Consider the following 13,076-nt stretch of genomic DNA (forward strand, 5'->3'; position numbering starts at 1 on the left):
TGACCCTGTGGCTGGGAGCACTGTGGCCACTGCTTTTTCCTTGGGTGTTGCGTTTTGAAGATGAGGGGCATTTTCTACGTGAGGATTGTGGACAGTGTCCTGGGGCTGGGTCGCCCACACCCCTGCCAGCGCGTGACCCTGTCAGACTTGCAGGGCTTTCTGTCTTGCTTTTTTTTTTTTTAATTTATTTATTGTTTTTGGCTGCATTGGGTCTTTGTTGCTGCATGCGGGCTTACTCTTCGCTGCGGTGTGCGTGCTTCTCACTGCGGTGGCGTCTCTTGTTGTGGAGCACGGGCTCTAGGAGTGGTGCAGGCCTCAGTAGTTGTGCAGCGTCGGTTCAGTAGTTGTGGCTCGTGGGCTCAATAGCTGTGCCTCGTAGGCTCTAGAGCTCAGGCTCAGTAGTTGTGGCGCACAGGCTTAGTTGCTCCGTGGCATGTGGGATCTTCCCGGACCAGGGCTCAAACCCGTGTCCCCTGCATTGGCAGGTGGATTCCCAACCACTGCACCCCCAGGGAAGCCCTTTCTGTCTTGGTTTGATCGCCACCAGTCCCTTACTGAGGCACCTGTGACTGTGTCACCAGGAAGGCACTGGCCGTGAAGCTGTCTGCACGTCAGGACAGTGGCCAGGGCAGCCTTCTTCCTCCTGAGGCAGCGCCTACCCCCGTGTGTCTCCCACCATCACTCCAGACTCGGGTCCCTGTTGAGAGCCTGCGCTTCTTTTTTTTTTTTTTTTGAGCCTGCGCTTCTTTAAGCTGCTGTGTGTTGGTCTGTCCAGTTGTCCAGACATTGTCCCTTCTGGATGACCAGTCTGCCAGCAAGGGTCCTGTCCGGACTGTCTTTGTTCACTGGCAGCATCGGTCTCCTGCACGCTGCACTGTTCCTGTGACCTTGTGACAGTCGTGGCGTTGACGCTTTCAGGGTGTCTTGGCCTAGAGCCCCAACTTTCCTGTTTTTAGAGTCAGTCCTGCTGGCCTGCGCCCCATCGGCTTCCCTTGTTGGTGGCGGGGTCTTGGTGTGGCGTCCACTCACCTTTCTCCCTGTACACTTCGTCTTCCCTTTGAAATTAAGTAGGAATTGGTGGGAAGCTTCAGGCTGGCTCTTCGCTACTTCACACCGACATCAGGTCCTGGAATGTCGAGGGTCTGGAGTGTCCTGCTCAGGCTCTCCCGTGGGGCCCTCTGCGGTGCCCGTTCCACCAGCCGCCCTGGTGGGTGTGGCCTGTCACGGGTGGCCTTCGGAGCTCCTCCCTTCCACCTGTGAAACGGGAAGGGTGATGCCGCTTCCAAGAAGGCTGAGGACAGACTAGGCTTTTGTATTTATACCCCCAGGAGCGTTAATGCCTGATTTCCGTGTTCTAACATTTCCTGCTTCGGTGGTAACGGCTCGCCCCTCCGAATTGGCCCCTGCTGCGTGCCTGTCCAGAGACAGCCATGGTTTTTCATGGTGTCCAGAGGGGCGGGATCTGGTTGCTTTGCTGCTGAAGGGGCCCCTCTCCCTCCTGTGTTTATTCCCGGGGGAAGCGGCTTCTTGCTGTCCTTGGGCATGTCTGCTGCCCTGGGTGCCTGCAGCCCGTGGGAGCCCTGTCACTCTCCCTGGGGAGCCCCTTCCTTCCCCCGGAGCAGCTTTGCACCCTCCCATCAACCCAGCTCTTTCCTCTCTCAGCCCCACCTGCCGCCGGGCGTGAGTATCTTGGTGGTGCGGCTGTGACTGTTTCATTGGAAGAGCACCGCCGGGAGGTGCCATCTGCTGCACTCCCCGGAGCCAGCGCGTTCACGCTGCCCCAAGGCCGAGGTGGGCGGCAGCCCCAGAGCCGTCCGATCCTTTCGTGGGTCGAGGCGGGCCAGTTGAGATGCACCGAACTGAAGCCCAGGACCTCTGGGAGAGGCCAGAGAGGAGGGCCTGGGGGGCGTCCCAGCAGGCAGGGTACATGTGGTGCCTTCCTGGTAAAACTGAGGCTGGGAGGTGATACAGCGAGAATCCAGAGGCGCTGGTGCTGTTGGTGCTTCTGGAGGGTCTCGATTTTTGGGCCACGCACCAGGCGGGTGTGCCGCCGTCAGCACCTCTTCTGGCCCTGAGTCGTCCCCCCCCACCCCGGGGCTGGTGGGCAGCAGGGCATCTCGGAGAGGCCCAGCCCCTCGGTGCTGACCGGCATCTCTGGACAGCCACCTCCCTCGGAGCACCAGCCACTGTGGTCGCCCTTCCTGTGGACAGAGCCACACGCAGGCATCCCCACGCCACCTGAGAGAGCTGTGCTGGGGTGTTGGAGAGGCCTGCCCGGGAGCCCCGGTGGATCCTGCCGACGCAGACACACCACTCTGGGCCCACCCCGGGGCAGGCCTTCCGTGGCTGACACCCCGCCCTCCTCTGCACAGGAAGATCATGGACTCCGGGGAGCTGGACTTCTACCAGCATGACAGGGTCTGCTCCAACACCTGCCGCAGCACCAAGATCGACCTCTCGGGGGCCCGTGCATCCCTGGGCAGCCCCACGCCTGCCGAGTACATCCCGCTCACGCCTGCCACGGCCGACGGTACGTGCTGGGCTATCTCTGCTGCCGGCCACAAGTGGGGCCTCCCCGTCCACTCAGCTGTCCCTTCCAGGCCCCAGGGGTCAGCAGCCACCTCCTTCCTCACCGAGGAAGTCTAGCTGAATCGCTGTCCCACCCACAGGGAAGGCTGAAGTACTTCCTCTTTAAGCCGTTTTTATCATAAAATGCAATGATTCACGTGTGGAGAAAAGTATGAAGAATAACAGAGCAAACGTCCAGTGCCCACCCCCAGCTTTGACCAGTTCAGGGAACGCCCCACACGCCGGGTCTGCCATCTGTCCTTGCCCTGGGGCCGCTCCCCATGGCACTTGGTTCCGGCTCGTGCACTTCCCTGCAACTTGAGATTTGTTGATGTGTTTATGATGTTCTGCGTTGGCATCTGTTGCTCTGACTGGTAGAAGGACTGAACATTTCCTGGAATTCTTTCCAGATTTTTGAATACAGAGATTCTTTTTAAAACAAGTTAGCATGAAATCCGGTCCCAAGTTCCCTGTTCATGTTGCCCATTGATAACTTGGTGGCGCTACCTTTCCTGTGATGGGAATTGCATTGTCCCTAAGTTGTTGCTCCACAGGTCAGTCTGGGCCTGCTGCCGTGTGGCCAGGGACTGTCCTTATGGCTGACCAGACGGTGGTTGGTCAAGGGGCCTTGTCCTGTACTTAGGAGGATGGAGAGGGAGGCTCGGGGGCAAAGTGAGGTCCTGGGGTTCACCCCAAATGAGTCCCTGCCCCTACCTGCACGGGCTGGCAGCTGGCCCAGTTTGGGAGTCCCTCCCAGGAGCTCTAGGAACACGCAGGCTGCCGGCAGTCAGGGCTGGCCCTGGGACTGCACTACACAGTGTGGGAGGGGCTGGGTCACGGTAAGGCCCCCGCCCCCGCCCCCAGGAGACACAGGGAGACAGCACTCCTGGTGGGCCGGTGGCTTCCGTGGGAACAGGGCCTCCTCCGGGTCATTGGGTCCAGACTCTCTGTTCTGCCTTGTAAGAGGCGGCCGCAGTGACAGATCTCCAGGAAGGCTCTGGGTGCTGACGCTCCAGTCAGAGCGCCGTGTCCGGTAAAGGCCACATGGGGTTTGGGATTTAGCTCTTAGAAGCCTGTTGTCCCTGGGTGGCTTGGATGGTGTGTCGCTTTGCTTAAACTCACCTCCACGGTGGTCTCTTCAGCCAGAGTCCTCAGAACACCTGAGTTGTCTCTCTGCACCAGCCCAGACTAAGAAGGAGCTATTTCAGGCATCTAACATCCCCAGCACGACGTCTTTGCCAGATGTGAAAGAGGCTGGCATGAGGTCAGAGAGCTTACCCAGAGGTTAGGTTTCCAGGCTTGTTTCTAAGCCCCAAATGGCCAAATCCAAACTGTGTCCATGACTCTGCAGACACTGGAGTCAGAGGTGAACCAGCTTGGGTGGCTTGCATCTCTAAGTCCCACTTCTGATTTACAAAAATGGAAACATGGTAGCTGCTGAGATGGATGCTTAGTGTCAGTGAGACAGAGACCCCAAGAGCAGGCCAGGCAGAAGGGCTGGCCTGTGGCCCCTGGCCAGCAGGCTGTAGAAGCTTGTGACCGTGACGAGGACAGCAGAATGTTGAGGACACGTGGACAGGTTTGAGGAGGCATGTTCCAGCTCCTTCTTTTTACATGTTTAACAGTGAGTTTAGAACGCAGGGCACGTGTATGCTCTGTTGTGCTCGTGCAGCTCAGTCAATTTTGTGAAAATGTGGGTGGCGGCGGCGAGTCAGAGCTGGGGTGGGTGGTGGGTGGGACGCTGGCCTGTCGCAGGCGAAGCTCACCGGGCTCATCTTGGTTGCAGTGAACGGGGCTCCTGCCACTATCACCATCGAGACTTGTGAGGACCCTGGGGACTGGACCACAGCCGTCGGAGGTGCGGGCTGGGCTTCTCACGGTGGGGGTGGGGCCTTCCTGGGCTTCTCGTGGCGGGGGCGGGGCCTTCCCGTGGCTTTTCACCGAGGGGGTGCGTTGGGGCGGGGCTCCGATCTGCGGCTGGTCCCGCCTGCCGGGCGTCCTCTTGCAGGAAGTGCAGGGCCCACCCACTGGACTTGCGCATATGGTTGTGGGGGGCACTACTGCCCCTCAGAGCCGTGTCCTCCTGGCAGTTCTTTGCTCCTCCGTGTGGTTGGAACCAGCGGTGGGGCTGCCTGTGCAGGACTCCCCATCTCTGGGCCGCTCCTTCTCTCACAGATGACACGTTTGCCTTCTGGCGAGGGCTGAAGGACGCAGGCCTGCTGGACGAGGTCATACAGGAGTTCCACCAGGAGCTGGTGGAGACCATGAAGGGTCTGCAGCAGCGGGTCCAGGACCCTCCCCTGCAGCTCCAAGGTGAGCGGTCTTGCCCTGCCCTGGTCTGTGGGCCCAGAGGCCTCTTCTGCTCGTGGTGGTGGCGGTGGTGGGCGGCTTCAGGATGCCCGTGGGTGCAGCCTGCTCCTTCTGGCTCCGAGCTGAGCCCAGCAACGTTGGCGGGGGTGGGCAGTTAGCCTGTTCCCACCAGGTCCCTCCTTGCCACTGGGACGACGCTGAGCCCGGGAATCAGGAACCTGCTGGGCCCAGTCCCTCATCTCACCGGGGGGCGTGGAGTGCCGCAGAGCCTGCTGTGGGCTGGTGCGTTCTCACCGTGTGCTCGCCCTGCCCTTGTAGACGCCGTCCTCCTCAACAACATCGTGCAGAACTTCGGCATGCTGGACCTCGTGAAGAAGGTGCTGGCCAGCCACAAGTGCCAGATGGACCGCTCGCGGGAGCAGTACGCCCGCGACCTGGCAGGTACGCTGGCCTTGCGCGGGGTCGGTGACCCTGAGATGACCCCAGCCAGGCTTCCGGTGAATTCACCCTCGGCCCCGCGGTTCGCCTGTGAGGTGGCACCTTCCTGGGGGGGTGCCTGCGGCCACGCGTGAGACAGGCTGCTTACGCTGTGCCCTCCTTATCTTAGTACGTCACCAAGGCAGCTTTCCTGCGAGCGCTAGGATGATTGGAAACAGTACAGAGAACAGGGGAGGCCTGTCCCCACATCGGGCGGAGCAAGGTAGCTGCTCAGGACGACTCTTTTGCTTCCTCAGAGCGGTGGGTCCCCATCAGAGCAGGCCCCACACAGAGTGTCACTGCAAGGGCCGTGGGGGACGGGACAGAGCATCACCGTGAGGACGTGAGGGTCAGGCCCCAAGTCAGCGCAGGCCCCGGCCAGGCAGGCTGTGGGTGCCCGCGGTGCCCCGCGTCACGCCCTGTCGCTGTCGCCGCAGCCCTGGAGCAGCAGTGTGACGAGCACCGCCGCCGGGCCAAGGAGCTCAAGCACAAGTCGCAGCACCTCAGCAACGTGCTCATGACGCTGACGCCCGTCTCCCTGCCCCCCCCCGCGAAGCGGCCCCGGCTCGCGAGGGCCACGTCTGGGCCGGCCGCCATCGCCTCGCAGGTGCTCGCCCAGTCCGCCCAGATCGCCCTGACCCCCGGCGTGCCCGTCTCCCAGCTCACCAGCGTGCCGCTGGGCAAAGTGGTGTCCACCCTGCCCTCCCCCATGCTGGGCAAGGCCGTGCCCCAGGCTGCTCCGGCAAGCTCCCCCGCTTCGCCGCTGCTTGGGGGCTACACGGTGCTGGCCTCCTCGGGCACCACCTTCCCCAGCACGGTGGAGATCCACCCGGACGCGTCCAGCCTCACGGTCCTGAGCACAGCCGCCATGCAGGACGGCAGCACTGTGGTCAAGGTGGTGAGCCCGCTGCAGCTGCTCACCCTGCCCGGCCTGGGCCCCACCCTGCAGAACGTGGCCCAGGTGTCGCCCGGGGGCAGCACCATTGTGACGGTGCCCACGGGGGCTGTTGAGAGCGCCGTGGCCGCCCCGGGACCCGAGGAGCACACGGCCACCATCGAGGTGGCCGCCATGGCGGAGGGCCACGAGCACAAGTAGCCGTTGGCGGAGGGCGAGGCCCGTCGTGAGCACAGGGCTGGCCGCCTCTCCGCAGGCCGTGGCTGGCCGGGAGCACAGCGCCGGCGCCTGGCGGGCCACGCGGGGCTGCTGAACCAAAGAGAGGAAACGCCAAAACAGACGGAGAGGAGAGGGACGTGGCAGCGGCCTGAGACGGGTCCCCGGGTTCTGAGCCTCCTCCCCTGTTTTCTGGGAAATAATATTTTTCCATCTGTTGCTTATTAATACTGTTTACATGTGGGGCCTTGGTCAGGAGCCAGGTCGGGGAGGCCAAGGGGGCCCAGGTGCAGCTGGCAGCAGAAACAGGGCGGGGAGCGGGGCCTCGGCCCACCGGCTGGGCTAGGCCGTTACTAACACATGTCTTGGGAACTGTCCCCAAGTGTGGAAACCCATGGATCCTATGGATTTGGTTTCTTCCCACAGTTTTCTGTAGGTTTAGTGTGGCCAGCACCCTGTTCTCCCATCTCTGGAACAGGCATCAGTGGTGCTGCAGGTCTGCAGGTGGCTCAGGTGGAGCTGCAGGGCACCCAGGGGTCGGGGTGCAGACCCCGGGGCACCTGCCTGGCCAGAGGGGCCGAGGGGCCTGAGCAGCACAGGCCGGGGGGGGCACCCCGCCCCCACTCCTGCCTGGCAGATGCTCAGGGGCTCAGGGGCCATTGCACACGCTCTGGGGGTATTTTTAAGTGAACTTCTTAGTAGGCTTCTAGGAAGAGTCAGGTTTATAGTGTTTTCAACCTAAACGACGCTGAGTGCCTAGGCTTCCCGATCTGTTCTGGGTTCCAGAGTGTTTTGTACACAGGGACTGTCAGGAAGGCCCCAGGGGAGCGAGATGGTGGGCGTCCCCCGCGGCTTTGGCCTGAGGAGGGCGCGTGGAAAGAACAAGCAGGGGCTCTGGAGGGTTCACTCCCAGTTGGGACGCGCCTCAGGTCAGGGCTCGTGATCCCCTGTGTTCAGCGTGCTGGTGGGGCCCCCTCCTGGAGGCAGGCGTTCGGGGCCAGTGCTGGGTAAGGTGGGGGCACCCAGATGCTCGCGGGAAGGATGTCCGTGGGCCAGTCGGTTGTGGACTCAGGAGGAAGACCAGGGAGGGGCCTTCCTGCAGGCCTTGAGCCACTGCAGCAGTGGTTCCCCACGGGCACCCTGGGCCTCCTGTCTGTCACCTGTGGAGACCCAGAGAGAAGCCACAGCCCGCCTCGCACTTTGAAGGGAACTGGGCTCCGTCCATCCGTCCATCCGTCCTTCCGTCTGTCAGGTGGCCCGGACCCCACCTCAGCGCCCTCGCCCCGCATCAAGCACTGAGGCTGTTTTGTTTCTGTCAGGTCTGGTTGGCCGTTGTCTCGGGCCTGCTGGTTTCAGCGCGGTGTCACTTCCCTGTTTGCTACACGCTCCTCTTCCAGGCGCGTCTCTGATACACGTGTGGTGGGAGCCCGTGGACTAGGCGCCCAGCCCGTCCCGAGTCTGGCTCAGACCATATCAGAACGCGTTGCGAGTGGAGCCGGGCGTCTTGTGCTTGGAGCCTCTCCGGTCAGACCTGCCACCTCTCGGAAGCCGCCCCGCCCGCAGGCCACGTGGCACCGGGAGGAGAGTTGGTTTCAGAGCCACACGGACGGAAGCCACCGACAGCTGCTCCGGCGGACACCGGCACCTGGCGGGCCCTGAACCCGGGGTGTGGGGAGGGGCCCACTGTCCTCCAGGAAACCTCAGCCCGCTGTGGGGTCGGGCCATCTCGCTGTCGCCACCCGCCACTTCCCCCTTCCACCCACTGGGCGCGTGCAGGCTGTCCCGGCTCGGGCGTCTGGGAAGGTAGAACCGGATCTGTGGGGCTCGGAGGCAGCCTGGGGAAGGGAGGCATCTGAGTTCTACTTTGTATGTTGTTTTGCAAGTATCTGCTTGGTACTTTGATTTAAAATAAAAACGTTTTTCATAACGTGTGTGTGTCTGGTGATGAGAGGCTGTGAGTGGGTGGGTGACATGGGGACGTGCCCCCTGGGGGCGGTGCCTGCCCGCTCCCCAGCCTGCTCTGGAGAGGGTGGTCCGGGGGCCCACGGCCCTTCTGCTGCCCTGAGGTCGAGCGGCTGGCCTTGGATCTCCCCCGTGTGCAGTGAACTTGCCTGGAGTCGCCATGACCAGCAGGCCACGGCCAGTGGGCCGAGCTCTGCGTTCTCCCACGTGAGGGTGCTCGGGCTTAACTGCTCACAGGCAGCGGTGAGGCCTCTGGGTCCTGGAATCAAACGTGGGCTGCCGCACTGATGGGCCACGGCCTGATGACCCCTCCACGTGGTAGAGGTTGAGCCACTTGTCCGGAGCAGGTGTAGGACCGGTGTGGGAACGGGGCTCCCTGTACGTCCGGGTCGGAGGCTCCTGCCAGTGCCCAGGGCTGGGGTCTTCCTGCCCATCGTCCCCAGCACCCATTCTCTCGCCCTCAAGCCCCGACAGAGAATGGGCAGAGGGCTCGCCTCGGGGCGGTGCCGACGCTGCGGAGGCCTGTGGGGGGAGGGGCTGGCGGGGGGCATCCTTCATGACCGGCTTGGGGGACACGTTGGCTCTCTCTGGTTGGTCCTGATCAGAAGCTGCATTTGCTGACTGAGCTGACCGCCTAGGCTGGTCCTTGGAGAGGCTGTGGGTCCCTCTGTGTCTTCGGTCTCTTGCATCTCCACGCAGCCCTTTCTAGGGGTCACGTGACCACCATCCCCCATCCCCACTCCTCAGGAGGAAAGCCCCTGGCCACGCCGCAGGGTCCTCCTCGCCCGTGTCCGTGGCCGAGGTGTTTGGGGAGGCTCTGCAGCCCAGGCAGGCGGCCGCCCACCTCCGCCCACTCCCACTGGCTGCTCCCGTGTTCTCAGCTGTGGGGCCTGCCCAGGACCCCACTGACTCCTCTGAGCCTGGCTCCTGTGGCCTGAGAACCACGCAAGGGGGCATGTCGGGAGTGGAAGGTGTCCAGGGCCGTGAACAGGGCATAGCCACTCCAGGGGCAGAGCACACTGAGGGGCCCTGGGCAGTGTCAGCGCCTGGGCAGGCAGGAGAGACCACGTGTGGAGAGTGGGCAGTGGGAGGGAGGGGGCAGGCCTGAGGCCGGAGCGGAGCAGTCACCGTGGCTCAGCGTGATGGAGGGGCTGTGTCTTGGAGGTGAGGTCTCAGGAGGCTGGCCTGAGCAGCTGGGTGGATGGCGATGCCCCCAGAACTATGTCCTGGGCCATCAGATCTGGGGTGCCCACAGATGCCTCAGGGACGGTGGGCCCCGGTGAGCCAGCATGGGCGGGGGCGGGGCGGGAATGCAGCCGAGAGCTTGTTAACCCCTGGTTCTTGCAAGAGAGGGTGTGCACGGAAGCACCCCGAAACTCAGAAGGGTGGCTTTCCAGCAGGGGCCGTTGCACCCAGCGCCCGGACCCGGGAGTGAGGACCCTGCCTCACGGCACTTGATGCTTCCTTCTCTGCGTCCCAAACTGATAGTGGACCCGGCGTCTCCCTCATCCTCGGCCTGCGTGCACTGGTTCCTGCAGCCTTGGGCTGGATGGAACCCCGGCAGGGAGAGCAGCGCCGGTGGAGAGCAGGGTCCGGAAAGGGTGGGGACTTGAAGGCGGGGCAACCTCCTGGTGGGGGCACCTCGGGTCAACTTTTCTCCTCCAGCGATTTGCAGATCACCCTCAAAAACCGGTTCTTTGATCACTGAAAGCATACTGAAGAGAGTCACGGGTGCGGGTGTAGCCTCTTAGCACAGCCAGGGGGCGGACAGAAGTTCCCGTCCCCTCCCAGGGGCTGGGGCACGAGGGCACTGCCCACCTCAAGCGAATTCCTGCCCAGTGTGTCTGAGCACTCCTTGTGGGCAGAGTGGCACAGGAACCCGAGGGGGCAGGGGCCATCTGTTTGCAGCAGGGCTCACCAGACGGGCCCCGGGGGCGGGGCCAGATGCCAGATGTCCTCAAGAGGGGCCCCGCCCTCTCCCACGTGGTCCCCATCTCCCCGTGTCCCTCCAGCCCCCACACAGCCCTGCCTGAGGTCCTCCGTCTCAGGGGGCACCAGCACCCATATGTGATGACATGTGTCCGCCAGCGGGTGCCCATACCACATCGATTCTTGTAAACGGCCACGTGTGCTTGAAAACAAAACGTGTATTTTCTCTTGGCTGAGTGGGTTCTGCGTCTGTTGGATCAGATGCTTAACTGTGCTGTTTGGCATTTCCTTACTTGTGTATGTTTTTTGTTCAGCTTGATCCATCGGTTTCTGAGCGAGATGACTCACAGTCTCCCTCTTGGTTGGTGCGTTGGTTTGACATCCCTTAAATAAAATACTTTAAAATTTATTATGTATTTATTTATTATTCTTATTTATTTATTTATCTGTTTTAGGTTCCCAGCAAAGTTGGGTGGAAAATAAGAGATTTCCCATCCCCCATCCCCCATCCCCCTCCAGCTGGCGCAGCTTCCTCAACGACCCACAACGGTGGGATATGTGTTAAAGCCAGTGAGCCTGCGTGGATACGTCATCATCACCCAGAGTCCGAAATTACATCAGGGCCCACACTTGGTGTACGTTCTGCGGGTTTGGACGAATGTAAGATGACGTGTATACACCTTTACAGTATCATACAGAGTAGCTTAACTGCCCTAAACGTCCCGCTCTGCCTGTTCATCCCTCCCTCCCCCCAGCCCCTGGCAACCCCTGATCTTTCTGCTGTCTCCATAGTTTTGTCTTTTCCAGAGTGTCATAGAGTTGGAATCATACAGTCTGTAGCCTTTTCAGATCGGCTTCTTTCACCGGTTAAATGCATTTCAGGTTCCTCCGCATCTTTTCACGGCTTGAGAGCTCATTTCAATTAGTGCTGAATAAAATTCCACTGTCTGAAGGGACCACAGTTTATTTACCCGTCACCTGCTGAAGGGCATCCTGGTTGTTTCTGAGCTTGGGCAACTATGAATACAGCTGCTGTAAGCATCTGTGTGCCGGTTTTTGTGTGGACATGAGTTTTCAGCTCCTTTGGGTAAATAACATGGAGCATGATTGCTGAATCCCACGGTAAGAGTATACTTAGTTTTGTCGCCCAAGTGACACCACCTAAGTGACCGCACCATTGTGCGTTCCCACCAGCAGCGAACGGGAGTTCCTGCCACTCCACGTGCTCACCAGCGTCTGGTGTTGTTAGCGCTCTGGATTTGGGCCATTCCGATAGGTGTGTCGTGGTGTCTCATTGCTTAAATTTGCACTTCCCTGATGACATATGATGGGGACATCTTTTCGTGTGCTTATTTGCCATCTGTATATCTTCTTTGGCAAGGAGGTCTGTTAAGGTCTTTTGCCCAGTTTTTTTTTTGTTTTTCGTTGTTGTTGTTTTTTTTCAGTACGCGGGCCTCTCACTGTCGTGGTCTCTCCCGTTGCGGCGGAGCACAGGCTCCGGACGCGCAGGCTCAGCGGCCATGGCTCACGGGCCCAGCCGCTCCGCGGCATGTGGGATCTTCCCGGACCGGGGCACGAACCCGCGTCCCCTGCATCGGCAGGCGGACTCTCAACCACTGCGTCACCAGGGAAGCCCACTTGCTGAGATTTTGATTGGGATTCCACTAAACCTAGAAATCAAATTGGGTCCTTTATATACTTTAAGGTTAGGTTACTAGGTTAATAGTTGATATAGCTTCTTGGTTATTGTTTTTCAAACAGGTGGTAACACATTTTAGTGTTTGTGAAATCACTTTAGAACATCGTGTTTTCTTAAACGTGAATACAATAGATAGACTACAGTAGAACAGAATGGAACATAGTAGAACAGAATAGGATAGAAAGTTCAGAGTGCCTCACGTGTTGTAAAAGCAGTACTTTCAGAAGGTATTGCCAATCTTTCTGAGGGTTTTAAGTGGTATCTCGTTGGGTTGTTATGTTCATTTCCCTGGTGACCAATGACTTGAGCACCTTTCTAATGTGCTTTTCGGTCATCTGTATATTTTTCTATATGAAGTGTCTGCTCAAATATTTTGTTCATTTTAAGAAAACTGGGCTTTTTTTGGTGTGTGTGGGGTGGGGGTGCCACACCACGCGGCAGGTGGGATCTTCATCCCCCGACCAGGGATGGAACCTGCGCCCCCTGCAGTGGAAGTGCGGAGTCCTAACCACTGGGCCTCCAGGGAAGCCCCATAATTACTGAGTTTTAAGATTAAAAGAATACAGTTCTTTATCAGATATGTGTATTTTGAATATTTTCTTTCAGTCAATGGCTTGCCTTCTCCTTTTTCTCACTGGCATCTTCTGAAGAGAAGACATTTTTGATATTTATGAAATCCAGTTTATCAACTTTTTTGTGCTTTTCATGTCTTTTAAAGAAATATTTGCCTACCCCAAGGCTGTGAAGATTTCTTTTGTTTTCTTCTAAAACCTTTGTGGTTTAGCTTTGACATTCAGATGATCCCTTTTGAGTTAATTTTTGTGCAGGGTGAGGCTGGGCTAGAGGCTCATTTTCGTGACATTTTTCCCTCCGTTTATCCATTTGTTTGAGCATCATCAGGTGGGAAGGCTGCCCTTTCCCTGGCTTGGTGCCTTTTTAAGACCAGTTGACCACAGGTACGGGGCTGGGTCATCCCAGACCCTCCCGTCCCTCCGTCCGGCGCTCTCCTGACACTGGCAG

The 13,076-nt window shown here is 59.6% G+C and overlaps 1 protein-coding gene across 3 annotated transcripts in view; it reads left to right on the forward strand.

The window, feature by feature from the left end:
* Nucleotides 1-8,378, forward strand: part of GMEB2 (glucocorticoid modulatory element binding protein 2) — a 23,324-nt gene extending 14,946 nt beyond the window's left edge. For 2 of the 3 annotated variants that reach the window (XM_024750340.1, XM_024750342.1), the window contains 6 exons: nt 2,373-2,530; nt 4,355-4,426; nt 4,744-4,881; nt 5,197-5,319; nt 5,486-5,578; nt 5,793-8,378. In XM_024750340.1, coding sequence (XP_024606108.1) covers nt 2,373-2,530; nt 4,355-4,426; nt 4,744-4,881; nt 5,197-5,319; nt 5,486-5,578; nt 5,793-6,451 — 1,243 coding nt within the window. In that variant the 3' untranslated portion in view covers nt 6,452-8,378. The remainder of the gene's footprint in view (nt 1-2,372; nt 2,531-4,354; nt 4,427-4,743; nt 4,882-5,196; nt 5,320-5,485; nt 5,579-5,792) is intronic. The other variant, XM_024750341.1, reaches the window with a different exon arrangement.
* Nucleotides 8,379-13,076: the final 4,698 nt, after the last annotated feature.

The sequence above is a fragment of the Neophocaena asiaeorientalis genome, unplaced genomic scaffold, assembly GCF_003031525.2.
Source record: "Neophocaena asiaeorientalis asiaeorientalis breed wild unplaced genomic scaffold, Neophocaena_asiaeorientalis_V1.1 scaffold606, whole genome shotgun sequence".
Classification (NCBI taxonomy): domain Eukaryota; kingdom Metazoa; phylum Chordata; class Mammalia; order Artiodactyla; family Phocoenidae; genus Neophocaena; species Neophocaena asiaeorientalis.